The following is a 21,073-nucleotide window of genomic DNA, read 5'->3' as shown; positions in this document are numbered from 1 at the left end:
ACAGATCTTAGCTATTTACAGTAGGTAGAGGTTACTTCAAGTCAAACAAGATATATATGCGTGTTTTATTGACTATAATAAAGCATTCGACAAAGTACGACATGAACAATTAATGCATGTCCTGGAATCAAAGAAGCTGGACTACATTGACCTCAGGATTATATCGAATTTATACTATAAGCAACGAGCAAAAGTACGTGTTAACGACCAGCTGTCAAAGGAAATTGAAATCAGACGTGGAGTAAGACAGGGATGCGTGTTGTCGCCAATTTTTTTAATGCCTACTCGGAAGAGATCTTGAAAAAAAGCTCTTAAAGGTGAAACAGCTGAAATAAAGGTAAATGGAGTTTCCATTAACATTAGATATGTGGATGACACTGTCATTTTAGCTAAAAATATTGGGATCTTCAGAGGCTGGTGACCAGAATAGCAGAGTTTGGACAAGAATACGGGCTAACAATGAATGTCAAGAAGACAAAGTTTATGAGAATATAGAAAACTCAAAGAAATAACGAAAATCTTTTCATAAACGGATCCAATATCGAACGAGTCGACCAATATGAATACCTTGGAATAATGATCAACTCCACAGGAGATTACTTACAGGAAATCAAAATCAGGATAGTAAAGGCTAGAGCAAATTTCAACAAAATGAGAAAAGTGCTCTGCACAAGAGATTTGAAGTTGGTGCTAAGAGTTAGGTTGGCCAGGTGCTACGTTTTCTCGACTTTGTTTTATGGAATGGAAGCTTGGACCTTGAATTCTGCATCAATGAAAAAACTAGAATCATTCGAGCTGTGGGTGTACAGAAGAATTCTGAAAATATCGTGGACAGAACACGTCACAAACAAAGAGTTTCTGAGAAAGACGAATAAAGAAATGGAAATCCTAAATACCATCAAAACAAGAAAATTGGAATATCTCGGACATATTACACGTGGAGAGAGATACAGCTTGCTCCAATTGATTATGCAGGGAAAGATTCAAGGAAAGAGAAGCATAGGGAGACGCAGAATATCGTAGCTGCGCAACCTGAGAGAGTGGTAAGGATGTACATCAAATGAACTTTTCAGAGCAGCCGTCTCTAAAATCCGAATAGCTATGATGATTGCCGACCTCCGCCGCGGAGATGGCACTTAAAGAAGAAGAACAGGTTTCTTCGTAAGTCCTATTAGGTATTTATGTAAGACTTGCGTAGTTTTTAATTCTTTACAAGTTTTTGATTAAAACGGATCTAGCAATAGTTGGGAAAGTTCTTCGATCTTTAGTAAAAGGTTAATTGTCCGGGAAATTCAAAATCCACCTATACAATTATCAATAACGAAACATGAACCTTTATAATACTTCTATATATAGACCAGGGCGCATCTGTAAAAATATTGGTACATTTGGACGTTGAGAGGTGACTCAAATTTTTTTGCAGAAATTGCTTGAAAATAACTCAAATAATAATATTTGAGTTATCCTCCCTCTCAAAAAGGTCCGGAACATTGTTTAAATAATCAAAATGTCAAAAAATGAAGGAAAAATTCGATATATTTTTTTTTGATTATAACTTTAAAATTATTCATTTTCGAGAAAACTTGTATTGACATAAAAGTTGCGTAATTAAATTTGCTACAATAAAGAATTGGTTAAATATTTATAAAATAGTCACCATTGTTGAAAAATAGCAATAATTGCGAAAAAAAACATACAAAAACACAATTATTCGCATTTTACGTTTTTCGACCATTTATGCTACACTTAGCACCTTCATATTTCACCCAGAAAAACTTTATGATAAAGTAAACAATACTGTCAATTTCATTAAGATCGGTTCAACAGATTTTGCAAAATAAATTTTGTAATCCAGGTTTCGCAAAAAAAATTCATTTTTTCAAAATGTTACAGGACTGAAACTAAAACAGATAGCAAGTTGAATTTTTCTTGCATATAGAAGTGTACTGTACCTATCATTTGCAATTTGCAAGATTAAAATCAATTAACTACCTTTTTTTTAAATTAACATTAATTACATTTCGATATAAATAAATAAATTTGTTTATTGCAAAATAAAAACACATACTCTATCCTTTGAAATAACACTTTTTTTAGCAAAAAAATTTCTTTGTTCATATATTTTAACTTAGAGAATAAAAGTTTATTATTTTTAAACATACGCAATTGTTTAAACACTATTTCACAAACAATAATAAAATTAGTTTGATTTTTGTGGAATTAAAATATTAAAATACAACAAAATATAGAGTAAGAAAATAATATATTAGATAAAGAGTGGAAGAAATTTTGGTGGAAATCAACTTGTGTGAATCGAACACCGCTGTCCTGCGCATAGCACCAATAATTAATGTTTATTTAAAAAAATTCCTGACGCCGTGATAGTTAATCGATTTTAATTCTGCAAATTGAAAATGAAAGGTACAGTACACTTCTATACGCAAAAAAATTTCAACTTGTTATCTGCTTTATTTTCAGTCCTGTAACATTTTGAAAAAATGAATTTTTTTTGCGAAAGCTGGATTGTAAAATTTATTTTGCAAAATATATTGAACCGATCTAAATGAAATTTACAGTATTGTTTTTCTGGGTGAAATATGAAGGTGCTAAGTGTATCATAAATGGTTGAAAAACGTAAAATGCGAATACTTGTTTTTGTATGGTTTTTCGCAATTATTGCTATTTTGCAACAAGGGTGACTATTTTTTAAATATTTAACCAATTCTATATTGTAGCAAATTTAATTACGCAACTTTTATTTTAATACAATTTTTCTCGAAAATGAATACTTTTAAATTTATAATAAAAAAACTAAGAAAAAAATCGAATTTTTCTTCATTTTTTGACATTTTGATTATTTAAACAATGTTCCGGATCTTTTTGAGAGGGAGGATAACTCAAATATTATTATTTGAGGTATTTTCAAGCAATTTCTGCAAAAAAATTTGAGTCACCTCTCAACGTCCATCTCAAAGCAGATGGGACCTGGACTAATAAGAGATTGTTATAATTGTAGTAGCCCTGATTGTTATATCTAGTTACCTGCTGCAGCTTTATACAAATGACGTCGTCGCTGATAATTTTGAGTACCATGATCTTCTTGTTCTATTTGTTGTTGTATTCAATTTTGCTTGTTCATTAGCGAGTTGTTGCCTCTATGGACGACTGAACTAGCCTTTGAAGGCTATCTTCCTTTTGTAAAAGGTATAAAAATTCTTTTTATTAAAATCCTTTTAAGAGCTACCTCGTAGAATGTTTACGATTTTTAACAAAATCATCATCAGTGTTTAGAACTGGTTGATCACAAGATGAGCCACCAAAGAAATACCAGGGTATGAACGTTTATAAGTCGGTTTATAAGCCAAAAGTTCTCAGCTAGGATTTATACAGGGTGTTTCATTAATAATTGTCCATATAGTAACTGGAGAAACCTTAGCACAAAATACGAAGATTTAACCTAAAACACTTAAATAAAATGTGGTTCCTTACTGAGTTACAGGGTGTTTTATCTAAAAATTTAAAAAATATTTTTGCTCCTCATTTTAAAACTATTCGACGCATCCTTTTAATACTTGGCAAAAAATGCGACTACTATACACCCTACTAAATTATGATAAACAAACGTTTCTAGCTACTACAAGAGCCGTGCGACGGGGGATAGTGAATGGTTGACCCCTCTCAAATTCTATGCCACTGGAGGAATTACTATTTTAGTATCATTTTTAGATTCTCCAATATTGTTTACGTAAATAATATACTCTTCATTAGTAACAATAAAGTCATTACTTTTCGAGATATTTGAAGTTAAATATGAAACGGCACAGTTATTTTGATTAATTTATGATATGATTCATATGATTAAAATTTAAAAATTATTTGTACCCAGTACTTTAAAACTATTTGGCGTATCCTTATCATACTTGGCAGAAAGTATAGGTACTGTACACCCTACTAAATTAAGATAAATAAACGTTTCTAGCTATTACCAGAAGCGTACGACAGGGGATAGTGGCTGGTTGACCCTTCCCAAATTCTATGCCACTGACGAAATTGCTATTTTAGTGTATTTTTTTGATTTTCCAATACTTTTTATGTAAATAATATTCTCTTCATTCGGAGCGATAAAATGATTAGTTTTCGAGATATTTGAAATTAAAAATGAAGCGACACAATACATTAATCAAAATAACCGTGTCGTTTCATATTTAACTTCAAATATCTCGAAAACTAATGACTTTATCGTTACCAATGAGGAGTATATTATTTACGTAGAAGGTATTGGAGAATCTAAAAATGGCACCAGAATAGTGATTCTTCCAGTGGCGTAGAATTTGGGAAGGGTCAACCATTCACTATCCCCTGTCGTACGCCTCTGGTAGTAGCTAGAACCGTTTGTTTATCATAATTTAGTAGGGTGTATAGTAGTCGCATTTTTTGCCAAGTATGAAAAGGATACTGTGAACAGTTTTAAAATGCTAAGCAAAAATAGTTTTTAAATTTTTAGATAAAACACCCTGTAACTCAGTAAGGAACCACATTTTATTTAAGTGTTTTAGGTTAAATCTTCGTATTTTGTGCTAAGGTTTCTCCAGTTACTATATGGACAATTATTAATGAAACACCCTGTATATTTTACACACTTCAAAAGCACGCTTATTTCTGTCTTTCATTAATATTTTGTACTCCACTAATAATAAGTTGAATTACAGAAGTGCTATCTTCTGGTAGTAACGGCCGCAAAATTTTGCAGTGTAGAATTTGGTCGAAAATGGCCGGCTAACGACACTGTTTAAATTTTTAGCATTTATATACAGGGTGTCCCGAAAAGATTGGTCATAAATTATACCAGACATTCTGGATTCAAAAATAGTTCGATTGAACCTAACTTACCTTAGTACAAATGTGCTCATAAAAAAAGTTACAGCCCTTTGTAGTTACAAAATGAAAATCGATTTTTTTCAATATATCGAAAACTATCAGAGATTTTTTATTGAAAATGGACATGTATCATTCTCATGGGAGGAGCATCTTAAAACAAAATTATCCCCAAAAAATGTCCACCCCAAAAAATTTTTATTGGGGTTTTGTTCTCTTAAACCCCCTCAAACTTTTGTGTACGTTCCAATTAATTCATTATTGTGGTACCATTAGTTAAACACAACGTTTTTAAAACTTTTTTGCCTCCTAGTATTTTTTCGATAAGCCAGTTCCGATCGAGATGCGGCTTCTTTTTCAATATATTTACGTAAAAAATTTATGGGGGTTTTGTTCCTTTAAACCCCCCAAATGTTTGTGTACGTTCCAATTAAACTATTATTGTGGTACCATTAGTTAAACACAGTGTTTTTAAAACTTTTTTGCCTCTTAGTCTTTTTTTGATAAGTCACCTTTTATCGAGATGTGGATTCTTTTTCAAAATATACCCAAAAATGTACATTATAAATAAATTTTCAGATTATAATAGGTCTCTATAATCGTACTTAACCATATTATACAAATATGTGGTGGATTCGACAAATATTCAAAATATCTCGATAAACACTGGCTTATCGAAAAAGTACTAAAAGGCAAAAAAGTTTTAAAAACACTGTGTTTAACTAATGGTGCCATAATAATAATTTAATTGGAACGTACACAAAAGTTTGGTGGGGTTTAAGGGAACAAAACCCCCATAAAATTTTTATGGGGTGCACAAATTTCACTTTAATTTTTTTTTTAGATGTTGCTTCCATAAGAGTGCCACATGTCCATTTTCAATAAAAAATCTCTAAGAGTTTTCGATATATGAAAAAAAATCGATTTTCATTTTGTAACTTCAAAGGGCTGTAACTTTTTTTGTGTGCACTGTTGTATATAGGTAAGTGAGGTTTCATCAACCTATTTTTGACCCCAGAATCTGTGGTATAATTTATGACCAATCTTTTCGGGACACCCTGTATAAGTATCGTATTATCATATAAGTAACTACAAAATAAATTGTTAAAATAACACCGAATACTGGCATTAATCTTTTAAACATTGATTTTATACGTATTTCTTCAAAAAAGAGTTGAAGATGAGACTACGAGAGGTTTAGAAGCCTTAATAGAAAATCCTGCAAAGTCCTTACTTAAAACTCATTGCATAATATGTCCTCTACTATATCTTCATAAACTTACATCTGAGGCACTCCAGGAAAATAAAATAAATGAGTTAAACTAAATTAATATAGTTACAGTAATGTCATGTCAAACAAAAGTCAAAAGGACTTACCGTTTTAAATCCCCTGTACATGATCCGAATTTCTTGTCTGGTGAATTTGGTCAGTCTGCAGAGGTCCTCAAGGGCTACTGGCACCGGTTTTGGTACCCTGGACGGTTCGATTTCGAACATCACCTCCTCGACGGGACTGTCTGAAGGAGTGCCCATCTTGGATTTGGTTCTGGTCTACCTACTGCCTATTCAAAACTGAAAATATGAGAAAAAAGGTGTATTATTTGTGAAGAAAGAAGGGAAGTTGTATAAACTAGATATGTATGATTAACAAGTCAGTCAGTGGTTGTGGTATGATAAGTAATAAAGTAGTGGTAAGGATGTAGATTGTTTTGTAATATACTCAAGAGAAATAAGGTTTTTGTCGGGACACTTGGGCAGCCAGGTTGCAAATGGGTTTTTTGGGTACTATGTACCTAGTACATTATAAATACAAAAATGCCCGTCACAGTTCGGACGAGAATTTTAGTTATTAACAAATAAGGGTCAAAAATGGCAGTTTTTTGGTTTAAATCGCTACAGGTAAAAATAGGGTAACTGAATATCTTATTTATGGTATTTCTGTTTTAGTAGATGGGCCAAGGTTTAAAATGGCAGTTTTTGAATTTTGGTCCAATCATTTGTTGCTTCGCTAATTGCAAAATAAGGCTACAATTTCAAAAATAAAAAATTGGCTATAACTTTTGCGCAAATCAACTTAATACTTTGATATTGCACGAAAAGTTGAGTCAAACAGTCCATATAATGCAAAAAAAATTTTAAGATGATTCTTCAATTAGTTTAAATTTTATTCAATTTGTCTATCCCAAAGAGCTTTTTTTTTCGCAATGTTATTGTTCAGAAAATAATAATGATATAGCAATTCTGTGGAAACCACGTGAAAGAATAATAGTTATATTTTCAAAGTATTGAAAAAATAATTAAAAAGTCGTTTTTTTCGCTCCGAAAGCATTTTACTAAAATAGAGTCATTTTTGGCTAATAAACAATGTGAATAACTTTGTTAATATTGACTGTAGAGTAAATCTACTTAGGGATTTCAAAAGTTGGTATTTTTACAAAAATTTTCAAAAAAACTTTTCGCCTAGATTAAGTATGGTCAAAGTTAGCTATTTTTATTATTTAATTCACATTTACTTCTATATACATAAAATTCTCCTGTAACAGTGTTAATTACCATACTACTCCGAAACGGCTTGGCCGATTTTATGAAATTTTACACCTATATCCTATAGGACTGAGGATAGGTTTTAATCTATTTTTCAGACCCATAAGTTATAAGGGAGGTTGGCCCCCTGACATTTTTTTTTATTTTTTTGGACAAAATTGTCTACCCTAATTTTATATGATGTATAATTAAAAAATACATACAATCCTTAATTTTCACTCTTCTATCACCAAACCGTATTTGTCAATAACCATCTATATATTTACATCTATAAAATTCTCCTGTCAAAGGAGACAAAGGGTCCTGAAAGTGAGTCGACTTTGACTCAACTTTTCGTGGAATATGAAAGTCTTAAGGTAATTTTTGCGAAAGTTATAGCAAATTTTTTATGTTCGAGATTTTAGTTTTATTTTGCAATTTCCGAAGCAGCAAATGATCGGACCAAAATTTAAAATCAGCCATTTTAAACCTTGGCTCATCTTCTAAAACAAAAATACTATAAATAAGATATTTAATTACCCTAGTTTTACCTGTAGCGATTTAAACGAAAAAACTGCCATTTTTGACACTTATTTGTTTATAACTAAAATTCTCGTCTGAACTGTGACGGACATTTTTGTATTTATAATGTATTAGGTACATAATACCCAAAAAACCCATTTGCAACCTGGCTGCTCAAGTGTCCCGAACATGGTATATTTTTGCCTTATTTCCCTGACGTAATAGTAGAACTCTTCAGTTAACAGTAAATTAGTATTTTAAATAATATAAAATCATCTAATGGGGTAGTGATGCGGTTCAAATAGCGTCACCTACTCAAATGTCAACATCACCTTCGCGGTGGTGAACAATGTTATCACAAACGAGGCTCTGACGACCGAGTATCAACGGAATAACTGTCTTCTTCTTAACGGTCCCTATCAAGTCACCTAAACGTTGGTGATTAACATGGCGAAACTGTCTCTGTATTGAGCTATTCTAAATAAAAATCCACGAGGAAAATAACATTACCAGAAGCGTAACAGAGACCCCCGCAGCATGAAGCTTGCGGGGGGCCCCAATATATCAGGGGCCCCATTTTGTCGTCTAATATATGTAAAAATGTGTTATTGGTATATTATTTTACGCTTGCATATGCAACGTTTTTAAGCAGTGCCTGGAAATCTTCAAAAACTTCCCTCGATTCGATTTACCAAAGAATGCAGAAAAACGTCCAACTAAAATCACTTACTCTAAAAACGTTATCGGTGACTAGGTGGGCATCCAGATTTCAAACTCTGCTTGGTGTAAAGCAGAACTACATGACAATTTTAAAAACACTGTCTAAAATAATATTAACTACCACAGATCGTGAGTAGAGAATGACAACTAAAAATTAAAAAAGTAAAATGGAATAGTTTGAATATGTCTTCGCATCTATTTTACAAAATAGTAGTACTTTTACATAACTCTAAAGAATTTTTGTCAAATCTTTAGGCAAAACGATACGTCATTTTGCAAGAATCCAAAGATTTTGCTACTAATTGTGACTTTCCCTGTACTTTTAAAATCAAAAGGTTTGGTAGAGTTAAGAAATATTTTGATGAATTATTACATAATCAACACATCTCAAACCCTAAAGAAATATAATATAATATTATAGAGTAGGCGTGTTTTTCAGAAATCTCGATGTAGTCATTAAACAAACTCTAGCTGGATTTATAAGTATGTACAAAGTGAACAACGATTTTAAAGTCTTACATCTTAGAAGTGGGTATCTTTTCATATCGGATTCAGGAGTTCAGGAGTTTTTGCAGGAGCCAGTAAATTAGTTGCTGCGTACCCGTCAGATTTAAATAAGAATTTTTAGAGCAACTGCAATTTGTTAGAAAATCATTAAGGACACAGTTGGAATCAGCGAACTCAATTTATGATGCAGCCAAAATTATTCTTATAGATTTTCATTGCACTAGTGCTTGCATCTTGCGTACCAGAAGTGTGTCATGCGTACACCTTGTTTTCAACTTTACTTGTTATGACCGCTAGTTCAGAGTGATATATTTCTAAACTTAAATTAATAAAACCATATCTTCGTAGTACAATGTCAGAAGCACGGTTATCTTCTCCTTATAAGTATTGAAAATGAAGTTGCCCATCAGATAGATATTAATAAAATAATTGTAGATATATATTCTCTGATAGTAGTGCACAAAGAAAGTTGTTCATCTCATAGAATAATACTATGTAATAATGTAATAATTTAAAGAGTGTAGTCGCAAAATTTCGGACTAATGCTTTTTAAATGCATTCATTTTTTTTAATCCTGAGTAAACTACTAAAATTTTTGACAAGTTTAAACGCAGAAAGAATGATTACATTATTACCGAGGGCTGAAAGTTCCTTAGAATAAACAAAAAGTTTCTTTTGAATGTGATATTTGAAATTAAAAATCATACTAAGCATTCTCTTTTTTTCACCCCTGTAACTTATTAAATTAAACATTATAGAATTTTTCAGGGTTGATATGTAATCTTTCATTCTGCGTTTAAATTTTTCAAAAATTACTTACTAGTTTTCTTATGATTCGAAAAAAAATGAATTTAAAAAGCATTGGCACGGAATTTTGCCCCTACGCTCTCAAGTTTTGTTCTATTTTATTATATACCAATAAAATCAAAAATATAAGTTTTTATAAACAGTGCATAAATACACTAACACATATACGTTTTTGTTACACAAGTCGCATTTAGTAATTTTTAAAAGGGGGCCCCATTTCCTATTCTGCGGGAGGGCCCCGACGGAGTTTGTTACGCCACTGAACATTACTGTAGCTGGTTGTATATCATAAGTAACAAAAATACGAGATCCTTTGTAATCTAAATAGTTGCTCTGCTTTCTTTATTCCTGTCCACTCCCTGATATTCATCATGGCTTAGAGGTCTATTTTCTACCAATTTTGCCGATCATAATAAGTTGAAGAATATTATATCGGTTTCCCCTTACTACCTATCCAAAAAAACTGTAATAACTGAAATTAAGGAAATGTAATTCCAACAGTAAGTAGTGCCCAACGTCTTTCCAAGACGTGTTGGTTACACTGACTAGGCCTAGGTTACACTGCTTAAGCTTAACTTCAGTTAGAACGGTAGAAGTTGCACATTATTCTACCTCACTAACCCGTTTTGCCACGTCCATCAAATTAGCAGAACAAAGTTAGCAGAACACAGTTATTCTTATACCATAATTAAGTGTAAATAAAATGCAAATTTAATGTTTCATAGAAAAAATCTATTGCTTTTTTTTTAAGTTATCGCATGTTCTGCTAACTTGATAGTCAAATAGTCAAGCTAGCAGAATAGTAGTTCAAAAATTGGATAAATCATCTATAATTGAATGCCAAAGTATTCTCTGAATTAAATGCAAATTTAATGTTCCAAGAAAAAATGTATTTTTTTTAAGTTATCGCATGTTCTGCTAACTTGATAATCAAGCTAGCAGAACAGTAGTTCAAAAATTGATGATTCATTTATAATTGAATGCCAAATTATTATTTGAATTAAATGCAAGCAAGCAAGCAAGCATAGTGATTTAACCCAGCCTGAGAGACTTGCTCACCCCTAGAGAATGACATTCGGGTGATACAATTCATTGAGGCGAGGAGGATTAACTCCCGTAAGCAGGAATCACTCCACCCCGCCTCAATGCTCCAGACCATCCACTTACTTCCCGATAGCACTCTGATGCGCTATAGGGGCTCTCAATCAGCAAAGTGCTTATCATATGGGAGTCTTGGGTACACGGACTCCCATATGAAATCCTACCCCGATCAATGCAGGCCAGCGTGAGGCGCTCTATTCCCGCTATCTCTAGTGACTTATCTTCGATCTGTTTTGCTTGCTCGGGCGCCGAGTCCCCGCTCTGGGCTATGTCCAGTTCGGCGACTCGGCGCTCGAGGATGTGGGCCCCTCATGCCCTTTTTTGGGTTTTGTTACTAATATTTTTTTTTTGTGGCTTTCGCCTATTGTTAATATTTTATTGATTTGTTTAGTGGCTGAAGCCGTTTTGAAGTTTTTTGTATATTTTTTTTTGAGGGATGTCTGAAAATTATAAAAATCAACATTAATAAATATAATGAGATGCCAAAGGTGAGCAAGTTGTCTTCTTTTGATAGAGCTACGATTATCTAGCCTTTATTATATATTTAATAATATTTGTTGTTTGGGTCTCCTATGTTTCCATCTATGGTACACATCATACCTTAATATCTCTTGCAAGATCCGGTTTGGGTGGTCTTCTAGCTCAGCAAATTTTGTTCTGGCTTTTTCCTCCATAATATCCAGTACTCTTATTTGTTTTAGGTCTCTAAATAAGAACCGTTCGGCGACGTATCTGGGCACGTTTGCAGCTTCTCTGAGGCAGTTGTTGTGTGCCGCTTGTATCTTCTTTTTGTTACTTTGACTTATGTGACCCCATGCAAGAGATGCGTATGTAATTATTGGCAGTATAATGCTATTTATCAGTCTTAATTTTGTTTTCATAGCTAATTTGCTTCTTCTTCCTGTGAGTCCTCTTATTGCCGATCTGGCCGCTGCTGTTTTCTGGACTGTTGCGTTGACATGTGATGTGAATGTAAGACCTTGGTCCATTGTGACTCCTAAATATTTAACTTCGTTTTGCCATTCGATGGGTCTGTCTTGCAATGTTAGCTGTTCTTCTGGGTTATCTCTTCTCTTTTTGAAGATAACCGCTTGGGTCTTATCTGGATTTATTGCTATTTTCCATTGGATACTCCATTCTTCTATTGTATCCAATGCCGTCTGTAGATTTCTTACAGCTATATCTAGGTTCATGTGTTTTGCAGCAATTGCAGTGTCGTCTGCATAAAGGCTGATCAATGTTCCGGGTGTTCTTGGAACATCTGCTGTATATATGGTATACAGAAGGGGTGATAAAACTGCCCCCTGTGGTACTCCAGCTTCCGGCATTCCGTGTTCTGATAGAACTGGTCCTATCCGGACCCTGAACTTCCGGTCGCTTAGGTACGAGGAGATGAGTTTCGTCATGGCCCCGCTGTATCCATAATCTCTCATTTTGTATGTCAGTCCTTGATGCCACACTCTATCAAAGGCTTTGCTTACATCCAGAAAGGCTGCTCCCGTATATTGTTGGTCATTGAATCCAGCTACTATATATTCGGTAAGTCTTAATATTTGAAGTTCGCTGGAATGTTGAGCTCTGAATCCAAACTGTGATTCTGGGATTATGCCTAGCCTGTCTGTCTCTGATTGGAGCCTGGTTTGGATGACCCGCTCCACTATCTTACTGACTGCTGGAAGTAAGCTAATCGGCCTGTAATTTTGAGGAAATATGTGGTTCTTTCCTGGCTTGGGTATCATAATTACATGGGCTTCCTTCCATCGATTTGGGAAGAGCCTGTATCTTAGTATTGCGTTTGTTATATTTGTCAAATACACAACTGCTTTCAAGGGAAGATACTTCAGAGCTCTGTTAGTGATTTCGTCTGGACCAGGTGCTTTCTTTGGTGAACTTTTTCGAATCAGTTCACTTATTTCTCTTGGTGATGTGGGATTTATTATTTCTTCTTGTTCTTCGGGCGTTTCTAGTTCTGTTTCTTCGACTTCTTCGATAAAGTCTATATCTTCGTCTTGGTGATAATTCAGTGTACACTCTCTTTCAAGTGTCCTTCTCATCACCTCGGCTTTATCTTCTTCTGTGTAGACGATCCCATTTTCTCCATGTAGTGGGGGAATGGGTTTTCTATCGTTTCTTAAAGTTCTTTGGAGCCTCCATATTTCTTGCATATTTTGGCTCCTTTCCTCCATTTCTTTTATGTAGTTTTCCCACTTTTGGCTTCTATGGTCTATTAGTGCCTGTTTGACTTGTCGATTCAGTCGATTTGCCCTATTTTTATCTTCCTGGTTTCTTGTTCTTCTGGTTCTCTTTTTGGCTCTGTTCTTTTCCCTTATCATTTCTTTTATTTCCTGATTTATGTCTCTAAATCTTCCCATATGAATTTCATATTCTTCTTCAGTAGTGCTATTTCTTAGTGCTTCTTTTATGATGTTTTCGAGCTCTAGGACTTTTTCCTCTATTTCTTGTGGATTGTCAATTGTAGGAATGTTTCCAATTCCTATGCTCACTAGGCGTTTGAAGTTAGACCACTTGGTTTTCTTTCTTTTCTTTGTTGTTCTGTTATCTTCTTCCCATGTACCTATTTCTATGAGTATGGGGTTGTGGTCTGCTGATCCTTCGTTTAAGGTTCGGATGTCTGTTTGTAGTCCTAGGCTTTTGGCCACTACTAAATCTAAATGGGTTGGTAGAGCATTTCCAGGAAAGTATGTTGGTTCGATGGGCCCAATCACCATGGTGTCTTCGTTGTTCACTAGATAATTATTCAGTATTCTACCGTTTCTGTTTGTAGCTCTATCGTTCCAGTTAGGGGATCGGGCGTTTAGGTCTCCTATTATTATGGACGGTTCTTCGGCGTTCAGGAACGTATTCAGGTCGTCGTCGTTTAAAGGATCTGTTGGCCTTACATATGCTGAAGTGATCCTTATTTCACCTTGTCTCATCTGGACTTTTATTGTTGTTACTTCCATAGTGTTTAGTGGTGGCGTATGTTGTAATGTATGATTTATTCCTTTTCTCACTAGGATAGCAGTTCCTCCTGAATTTGCTCTGTGGTCGTTCCTGTAGATGTCGTATCCTGGAAACTTGATATTGATGGTATGAGTTAGTTTAGTTTCTTGCAATGCTACGACATCCATTTCATATCTATTTATTAATTCGTCCAGCACGTTTGTATTAGTTCTTATGCCGCCTGAATTCCAGGAGCCTATCTTCAGGTATCCCCTAGTTTCGTGCCTTAGTTCAGTGCTATTTTTACATTTTTAATCGCTTCACTTACCGTTTTTATGACTAGCTCTTCTATCATCGTGGCCAGTCCTTTTTGTTGTTCTTTTGAAATTAATATGGTCGAATCTGTTGTTGGGTTTTGGGTTGGTTTGGTGATTTGGGCGTACGATTGCCCATTGTTTCTTTTAGGTTGTTGTGTTCTGTTTTCTATTGTTATTTGTCTGGGTTTTCCCCAGGCAGGTATCTTTGGGCATCCTCTATAACTTGCCGGGTGTTGCCCTTGGCAATTAGCACATTTTGCTTTTTGTTCTGCTGGAATTTGGCAGAATTTACTCTTGTGATTTTCTCCGCACTTTACGCACCTAGCGTCTTTGAAGCATGCATTTTGGGCGTGGTGGAAGCCCTGGCAATTAAAACATTGAGTTGGTCCGTTGCTCTTTCTTAGATCTTCTATTACTACTCTCATGTACATAAGGTTGGTAATTTTCTTGGCTTTGGGTACGTCTTCTTTTTCCACTGTAATTATAAACATTGGCAGAGATTTTTTGTCTGCCTTCCTAGACTTCATGTTTGTTACGTTAATTGTATTTATTTCATGTTTATTTAATAGTTCCGTTTGTATATCTATAGGTTTTGTATTTGAGGGAAGTCCTCTAATAACCATTTTGGGCTTGATATCTTCGTCTAATGGGAAGGCGATCCACTGAATTTTGATTTCTTTGTTATAATCTTCCAAGATATGGGTAAATTTTCTATAATCTTCAGGGCATTTTGTTTGAATGAGTGTTTCTCTTCCGTTTTTGGAGATTTTATTGTCTGTGTATATCTTTTGAGTTTCAGCAATTTTCAATATTGTTCCTGTTTCGTTTACTGTTTGTAGTTTTATGACGGGTGGTTTTGGTTTGGACCTGTTTATAGTGCTTTCTTGATTGTTTTGTTCGGTGATAAGGATATTATCAATTTCGCTTGTTTCCATTGTCTCTTCCCTGCCCTTATTCGGTAGGGAAGGAAATAGTTCTTGTACCTTAGATGTTGATGGCACGCTGTTGTCTTTTCCGACCTTTTTTGGCAGGGAAGGGAAATCTTCATTTGTTTTTGTTGTGGGTGTTATGGGTAAATTTTTTGTATTTGCGATGTTATTATTAGTATCTTCAATTTTTTTCTTTGGGATTGCTGTCATCGATTTTTTTTCATTTATTTGTATATCGGTTGTCTGGTTTTCGTTTTTAAGTTCGTCGAATCTTTTATCTATAGTTTCGATTACTTTTTCTTGAGAGTTTATTATTGTATTTTGTAGTCCATTGATTTTTTCATTCAATTGATGGATTTGGTTTCTGAGTTTTTTAATTTCTTCGTCCTTTTCTTTTAGTTGCTTTTTCATTTCAGCCACTGAATCTTCATCTTCCTGGCACTCATTCGGCCTTTGACGTTTTGCTGCCTTCTTATTTTTGTTTTTAGTTTTATTTTTCTCTACTATTTCTGATTCGTGTTCTGGTTCCATGTTGTTCTGTTTTTTCTTTTCCGCTATGGCCTTAGGTGTTTTAGAAACGCCGTTTAAGGCACTGCACGTTAAATTTTCAATATTTTGATCAATATCAATATCAGAATTATCAAACAGCGGAAGATTTGAGTAAATATTTGGACTTACCTCCATCGGTCCTCTTTATAATTGTTTTTTTTTAACTTACTTTTCTGCCTCACGAAATGTATACCTATTTTTGAGATATTCGATGTTGTACAAACTCGTCGGCAGCCTGTCTGATCCTTCAAAAAGGTTTAGAACTTCGAAATGTTTAAAGTTTTGGAAAGAACTTTTTAAAATGAATTAAATGCAAATGTAATGTTCCAAGAAAAAATGTATTGCTCTTTTTTTTAAGTTATCACATGTTCTACTACATACTAAAATCTACTATATTTTCTACCAGATTCTAAAATCTAAAATCTAAAATCAAAAATATTTGGTAGATATCAAATTGATAAATTATCTATAATTGCATACCAGAGTATTCTCTGAATTAAATGCAAATTTAATGTTCCAAAAAAAATGTATTGCTCTTTTTTGAAGTTATCACATGTTCCGCCAACTTGATTTCAAGCTAGCAGTAATTCAACTTTAACATTGAACAGTAGTCCAATAATTATTGATAAAATATCAAATAATTGAATACCACAATATTCTCTGAATTAAATGAAAATGAAATGTTCCAACAATAAATTTATTTAAGAAGTTAATAAACCGTGGGAATTTTACCAATAATTACTACCAAAAGCAGATACGATTAGAAACTCTAGAGCCATTCTCCTTCATTGCACAATAGAAGTTTTTGTACCATATTCAGGGTTGCGAATTTAGTAGGTTTTTCTACTAGATCTAGTAGAATTTCTTGTAATTTAGTGGGAAAATTTTAAATCTAGTAGATTTAGGATCTGGTAGAAAATATAGCAGATTTTAGTAGTAGAACATGCGATAACTTAAAAAAAAGCAATAATTTTTTTCTGGGAACATTAAATTTGCATTTAATTCAGATAATAATTTGGCATTCAATTATAAATGAGTCATCAATTTTTGAACTACTGTACTGCTAGCTCGATTATCGAGCGATAACTAAAAAAAAAGACAATACATTTTTTCTTGGAACATTAAATTTGCATTTAATTCAGATAATACTTTTCCATTCAATTATAAATGATTTATCAAATTTTTGAACTACTGTTCTGCTAGTTTGATTATCAAGTTAGCAGAACATGCGACAACTTAAGAAAAAAGAGCAATTAATTTTTTCTTGGAACATTAAATTTGCATTTTATTTACACTTATTTATGATATATGAATAACTGTGTTCTGCTCACTTTGTTCTGCTAACTTGATGGACGTCGTCTTGCCAGCGTGGTGAGATGTGACCAAAACCTCTAGAGGACAAAAAGGTCGACTTTAACAGAGACACGAAAGGTTCCCCAAGTGGGTAAATTCCCCCAAATTCGGGGATTTGGTTTTCTTTTAATGATATATTGTAGCGACTGGCAACAACGTCTATACTGACTTGTAAGAATTTCCCATTTATGAATAACAATCAGCGAGAATGACTTTTATTACATACAGTTCAGCAAAGAATTCAAGAAATAATCCCTAAAGCTGAATTCGTACCTTGCTCAAATCATTCGTTAAACCTAGTTTGTTTACATGCTGCCTCAGCTGAGGTGGATTCAGTAACTTTTTTCGGCACCTTAGAACGTTGCTATTCTTTTTTCCTCTTCTACACATCGTTGGGAAGTTCTGAGAGCAGCTACAGGCAAAAGCTTAAAAGGTTTCAAGACACGTGGTGGAGTGCAAGAGGCGATGCCGTAAATGTGACATGGCATCATTACAAAGCCATTCTCGTCACTTTGGAAAAACTGACAGAGGCAGGTGAAAGCTTAAACACTAGGGCAGATGCAGGTGCTTTACTAGTTTCGATGCAGTCATTTTCCTTTCTTTGTTTTTTGGGTCTATGGCAACAGGTGCTACATGAAGTGAATAATGCACAAAAATATTTAAAAACAAGGGGACTTGGCATAAGATTGTGCGCTCAGAAAGTAAATGCTTTGCAGATGACATTGACAGAGAAAGGGAGGAATGGGCAAATGGCGTTGTAGGTTATGCAAAATACATTTGTGAAGAACTTGGAATTTTCCTAAAACCTGAAATCGCATAACAAGAAAGCATATTTTTGATGACGGAACTAGAGATGCTAACTTGTCTTGTGAAAATGAGTTGAGACGAAAGCTGTTTTCTTCATTAGATAGAGTTATTGTAGAAATTCGTGAGAGTTTTCAACAACTACAGAATTTAACGGATAAGTTTGCTTATCTAACGCCGGCTATATTATTAGATCCACACAACACTAAATGTAATTGCCATGCATCTGACGAAATTGACGAGCAGGATTTCAAGCTGGAAAGACTTCGACTGCGGACTTTCGTTGCTGCTACAGGCAACGAAAATTCACTTGAATTATTTAAATTTATTGTTAAATCGAAGCTGGAAGATACTCTACCCAATATTTCAATAATGTTCCGAATAGTTTTCACAGTTGCTATAAGCAATGCCAGCTGTCAGCCAGCTAAGACCGAGGATGACTAAGACTAAAAATAATCTGGCTATTTTGTCTATGGAGCAAGAGGTGTGTGATACGATAGATATTGACGGTGCAATAAAAGACTTTGCTCTTAAAAAAAGTAGACGTATAAATGTTTAATTGAAGAAGAGAGTTTTGTTTTAATTCTAACAAATACTCATATTAATTTTCAATAAAAATAAAAATATAACTTTATAAGTAGTAGGTATCATTCTAGTTCTAATTAAAAATTTATTTTATTTAATCTTGCGATCGTCAAGGTGTAGGATCTTAAGTGATGGGTACCTAAGTTATATCAATTTACCTAATTGGTTAAAGTAAAAGAATTTTTGTATTAATAAACGTGATTGTAAAACATAGATAAACTTTTCTATGTAAAATCTAACCTGTATAATGCAAAATAATAATACTGTTCTTGCCGAAAAGTTCTCTATAATTAATGTATGTAATGTATAGTATATATTAAATTAAAATACCTAAATAAGACGGCGGCAAAATTGTCTTGCGCCCCGGGCAGCCGACACTCACGCTACGCCACTGGCATATGTGCATCCTTGCGATGAACTCGTAAAATGCATACTGTACTGTAGAAGACAATTAGTGTGACTTTTTTTCCAAAATGCTCTACAACATTCCTCATTAAAATTTGCCCAAAACATTACATTTTTTATATTTCTGTGCGAGGACGCTTCAAACACAAAACAAAATCAATACGAAAGCCTCTTTTTCTAGCGCTCACGACGCCTTCACTAATTAAGCTAGACAAAGTGGATGATCTTTTGTCAGAGGATCCTTTCGCATATATTTTTATAACCACCCACTTTTTATGTAAATGTGGGTGAAAGAGTCGAAAAAATTTAAGAGAAATTTCAGATGATCTTGTCAAGTGAACGCCAAATGAGCCCAAAAAGAAAATAAAGCTGACGAAAAAGTGTATGCATACATACATATGTGGTAGATGTGCTTTAAAAACTATAAATTAGTAAATAATTGAATAACAGTAAAATCGCCTGTAATTAATTACGAAAGAATTCCACTTTGTCATAATTCATTATTTTAAACGATAGTCCTTTGTTTTGCAATGATAAAACTACATAAATCAAATTGTGTTCAATAAATTATCACATATATTCATTGTTCCATTTGATTTGATTAATGTGACCTGTTATATTGTACTCGGTTACTTCTTTCTTCAGTAAATTCGTGTCTGTTTTGGTTCTTCCTTTTTGTTTTGATTCTTGTTAGTTTATTTTTAAATTTTGCTACAAGCAAGGTCTGTTCGATGGGACCACCTGCACAGGGGAAGGTTTTTGCACTTATAATACTGTTTTGGTATCTTTAGTTAATCATTATGCAGTCTAACTGATTTCTAATGCAATTTTCTTTATTGTTTTGTGGCGATTTCTACGTATATAATCTGCGAGCTGTTAATTTGAACCACGTATTTATAACAAACATGTTCTGTTCTTGACAAAACTAAAATAGTATCTGGCCTCTTTCATTCTGTAGTTCCAGTCCATTTTCACCAATAATATTTTCAACAATCTACCTATTTACCTAGACACAGCTCTAAGGAAAATTATAGGACTCCAGACAGACATAGTCACTAAACGATGGAGCAAGAGACTATAATTACATTCTACTGGACATTAGCAAATGAGAAAAAGTTCACTCCATTTACAAAAAGAAAAAGACAAAGTGGCCAACCTTCGAAAGACTAATTAGCGAAGGAATCGGAAACACCTAACCAGAAACAGCCAAGAAAAACTAGAGGCAAGAGTCATAGTCTTCGAAAACATAGAAGAGAAGCCATAAAACAGCACTACTGAAGGGGAATATACCAGCAACGGAGGTAAATTCGGAGATATCAGCCAAGAGCTATAGGAAGTAATTAGGGAGAAGAACAGAGCAAAAGAAAAGAGCCAGAAGAAGAAAACAGCAAAAACATGGACCATGTGTGGAGACTACAGACAATCCTAAGAAACGACAGCAAATCAATGCCACCTCTACATGGTGAAAGGGGCATAGTATACAGGGTGAGGCAAATAAAGGGCCTATTAGAAATATCTCGAGAACTAAAGGCAACAGAATCATGAAAATTGGAATGAAGGGTTTTGAAGGGTGATCTATTTAATGAAAATATTTTCATCAATTTGCCACTTCCGGTTATACCGGAAGTTGCTTAAAACTTCGTTTTTTTAAATGGGACACTCTGTATATTTTTACATTTTTAGATTCTACTCGATGTCTTCTTTCTTAAAATATGCGGTTTTGTAATGTTATACTTCTTCTTCTTGTGCCACTCCTATCGGAGATTGGAAATCATCAAGGCTACCCTGACTTTGTTTGCAGCTGACCTAAAAAGTTCATTAGTGGTGCAGCCAAACCACTCTCTCAAATTCCGCATCCACGACATTCTTCTACGGCCTGGATTCCGTTTTCCTTCTATTTTTCCTTGCATTATATTTTGAAGTAATGCGTATTTATGACCTCTCATCAGGTGACCCAAATACTCGAGTTTTCTTCGTTTTATCGTTAATAAAATTTCTGGGTCTCTTCCTATCCTTCGTATTACTTCAAGATTTGTGATTCTTTCAACCCAACTTATCTTCAGCATTCGACGGTAGCACCACATCTCGAAACTTTCAATATTTTTTATGTTGTTCTGTTTGAGAGTCCAGGCC

At 34.0% G+C, this 21,073-nt stretch overlaps 1 protein-coding gene across 2 annotated transcripts in view; it reads right to left on the bottom strand.

Annotated features, from left to right (window-relative positions):
• Nucleotides 1-21,073, bottom strand: part of LOC114327806 (Kv channel-interacting protein 1) — a 383,838-nt gene that overhangs the window by 343,452 nt on the left and 19,313 nt on the right. The window contains exon 2 of one of the 2 annotated variants that reach the window (XM_050659621.1): nucleotides 6,253-6,447. In XM_050659621.1, the coding sequence (XP_050515578.1) occupies nucleotides 6,253-6,408 (156 nt within the window). In that variant the 5' untranslated portion in view covers nucleotides 6,409-6,447. Of the gene's footprint in view, nucleotides 1-6,252; nucleotides 6,567-21,073 lie in introns of those variants that run through there. The other variant, XM_028276514.2, reaches the window with a different exon arrangement.

The sequence above is a fragment of the Diabrotica virgifera genome, chromosome 8, assembly GCF_917563875.1.
Source record: "Diabrotica virgifera virgifera chromosome 8, PGI_DIABVI_V3a".
NCBI classification, from domain to species: domain Eukaryota; kingdom Metazoa; phylum Arthropoda; class Insecta; order Coleoptera; family Chrysomelidae; genus Diabrotica; species Diabrotica virgifera.
The sequence above is the reverse complement of the archived record's forward strand: the minus strand, read 5'-3'. Positions and strand labels throughout refer to the sequence as shown.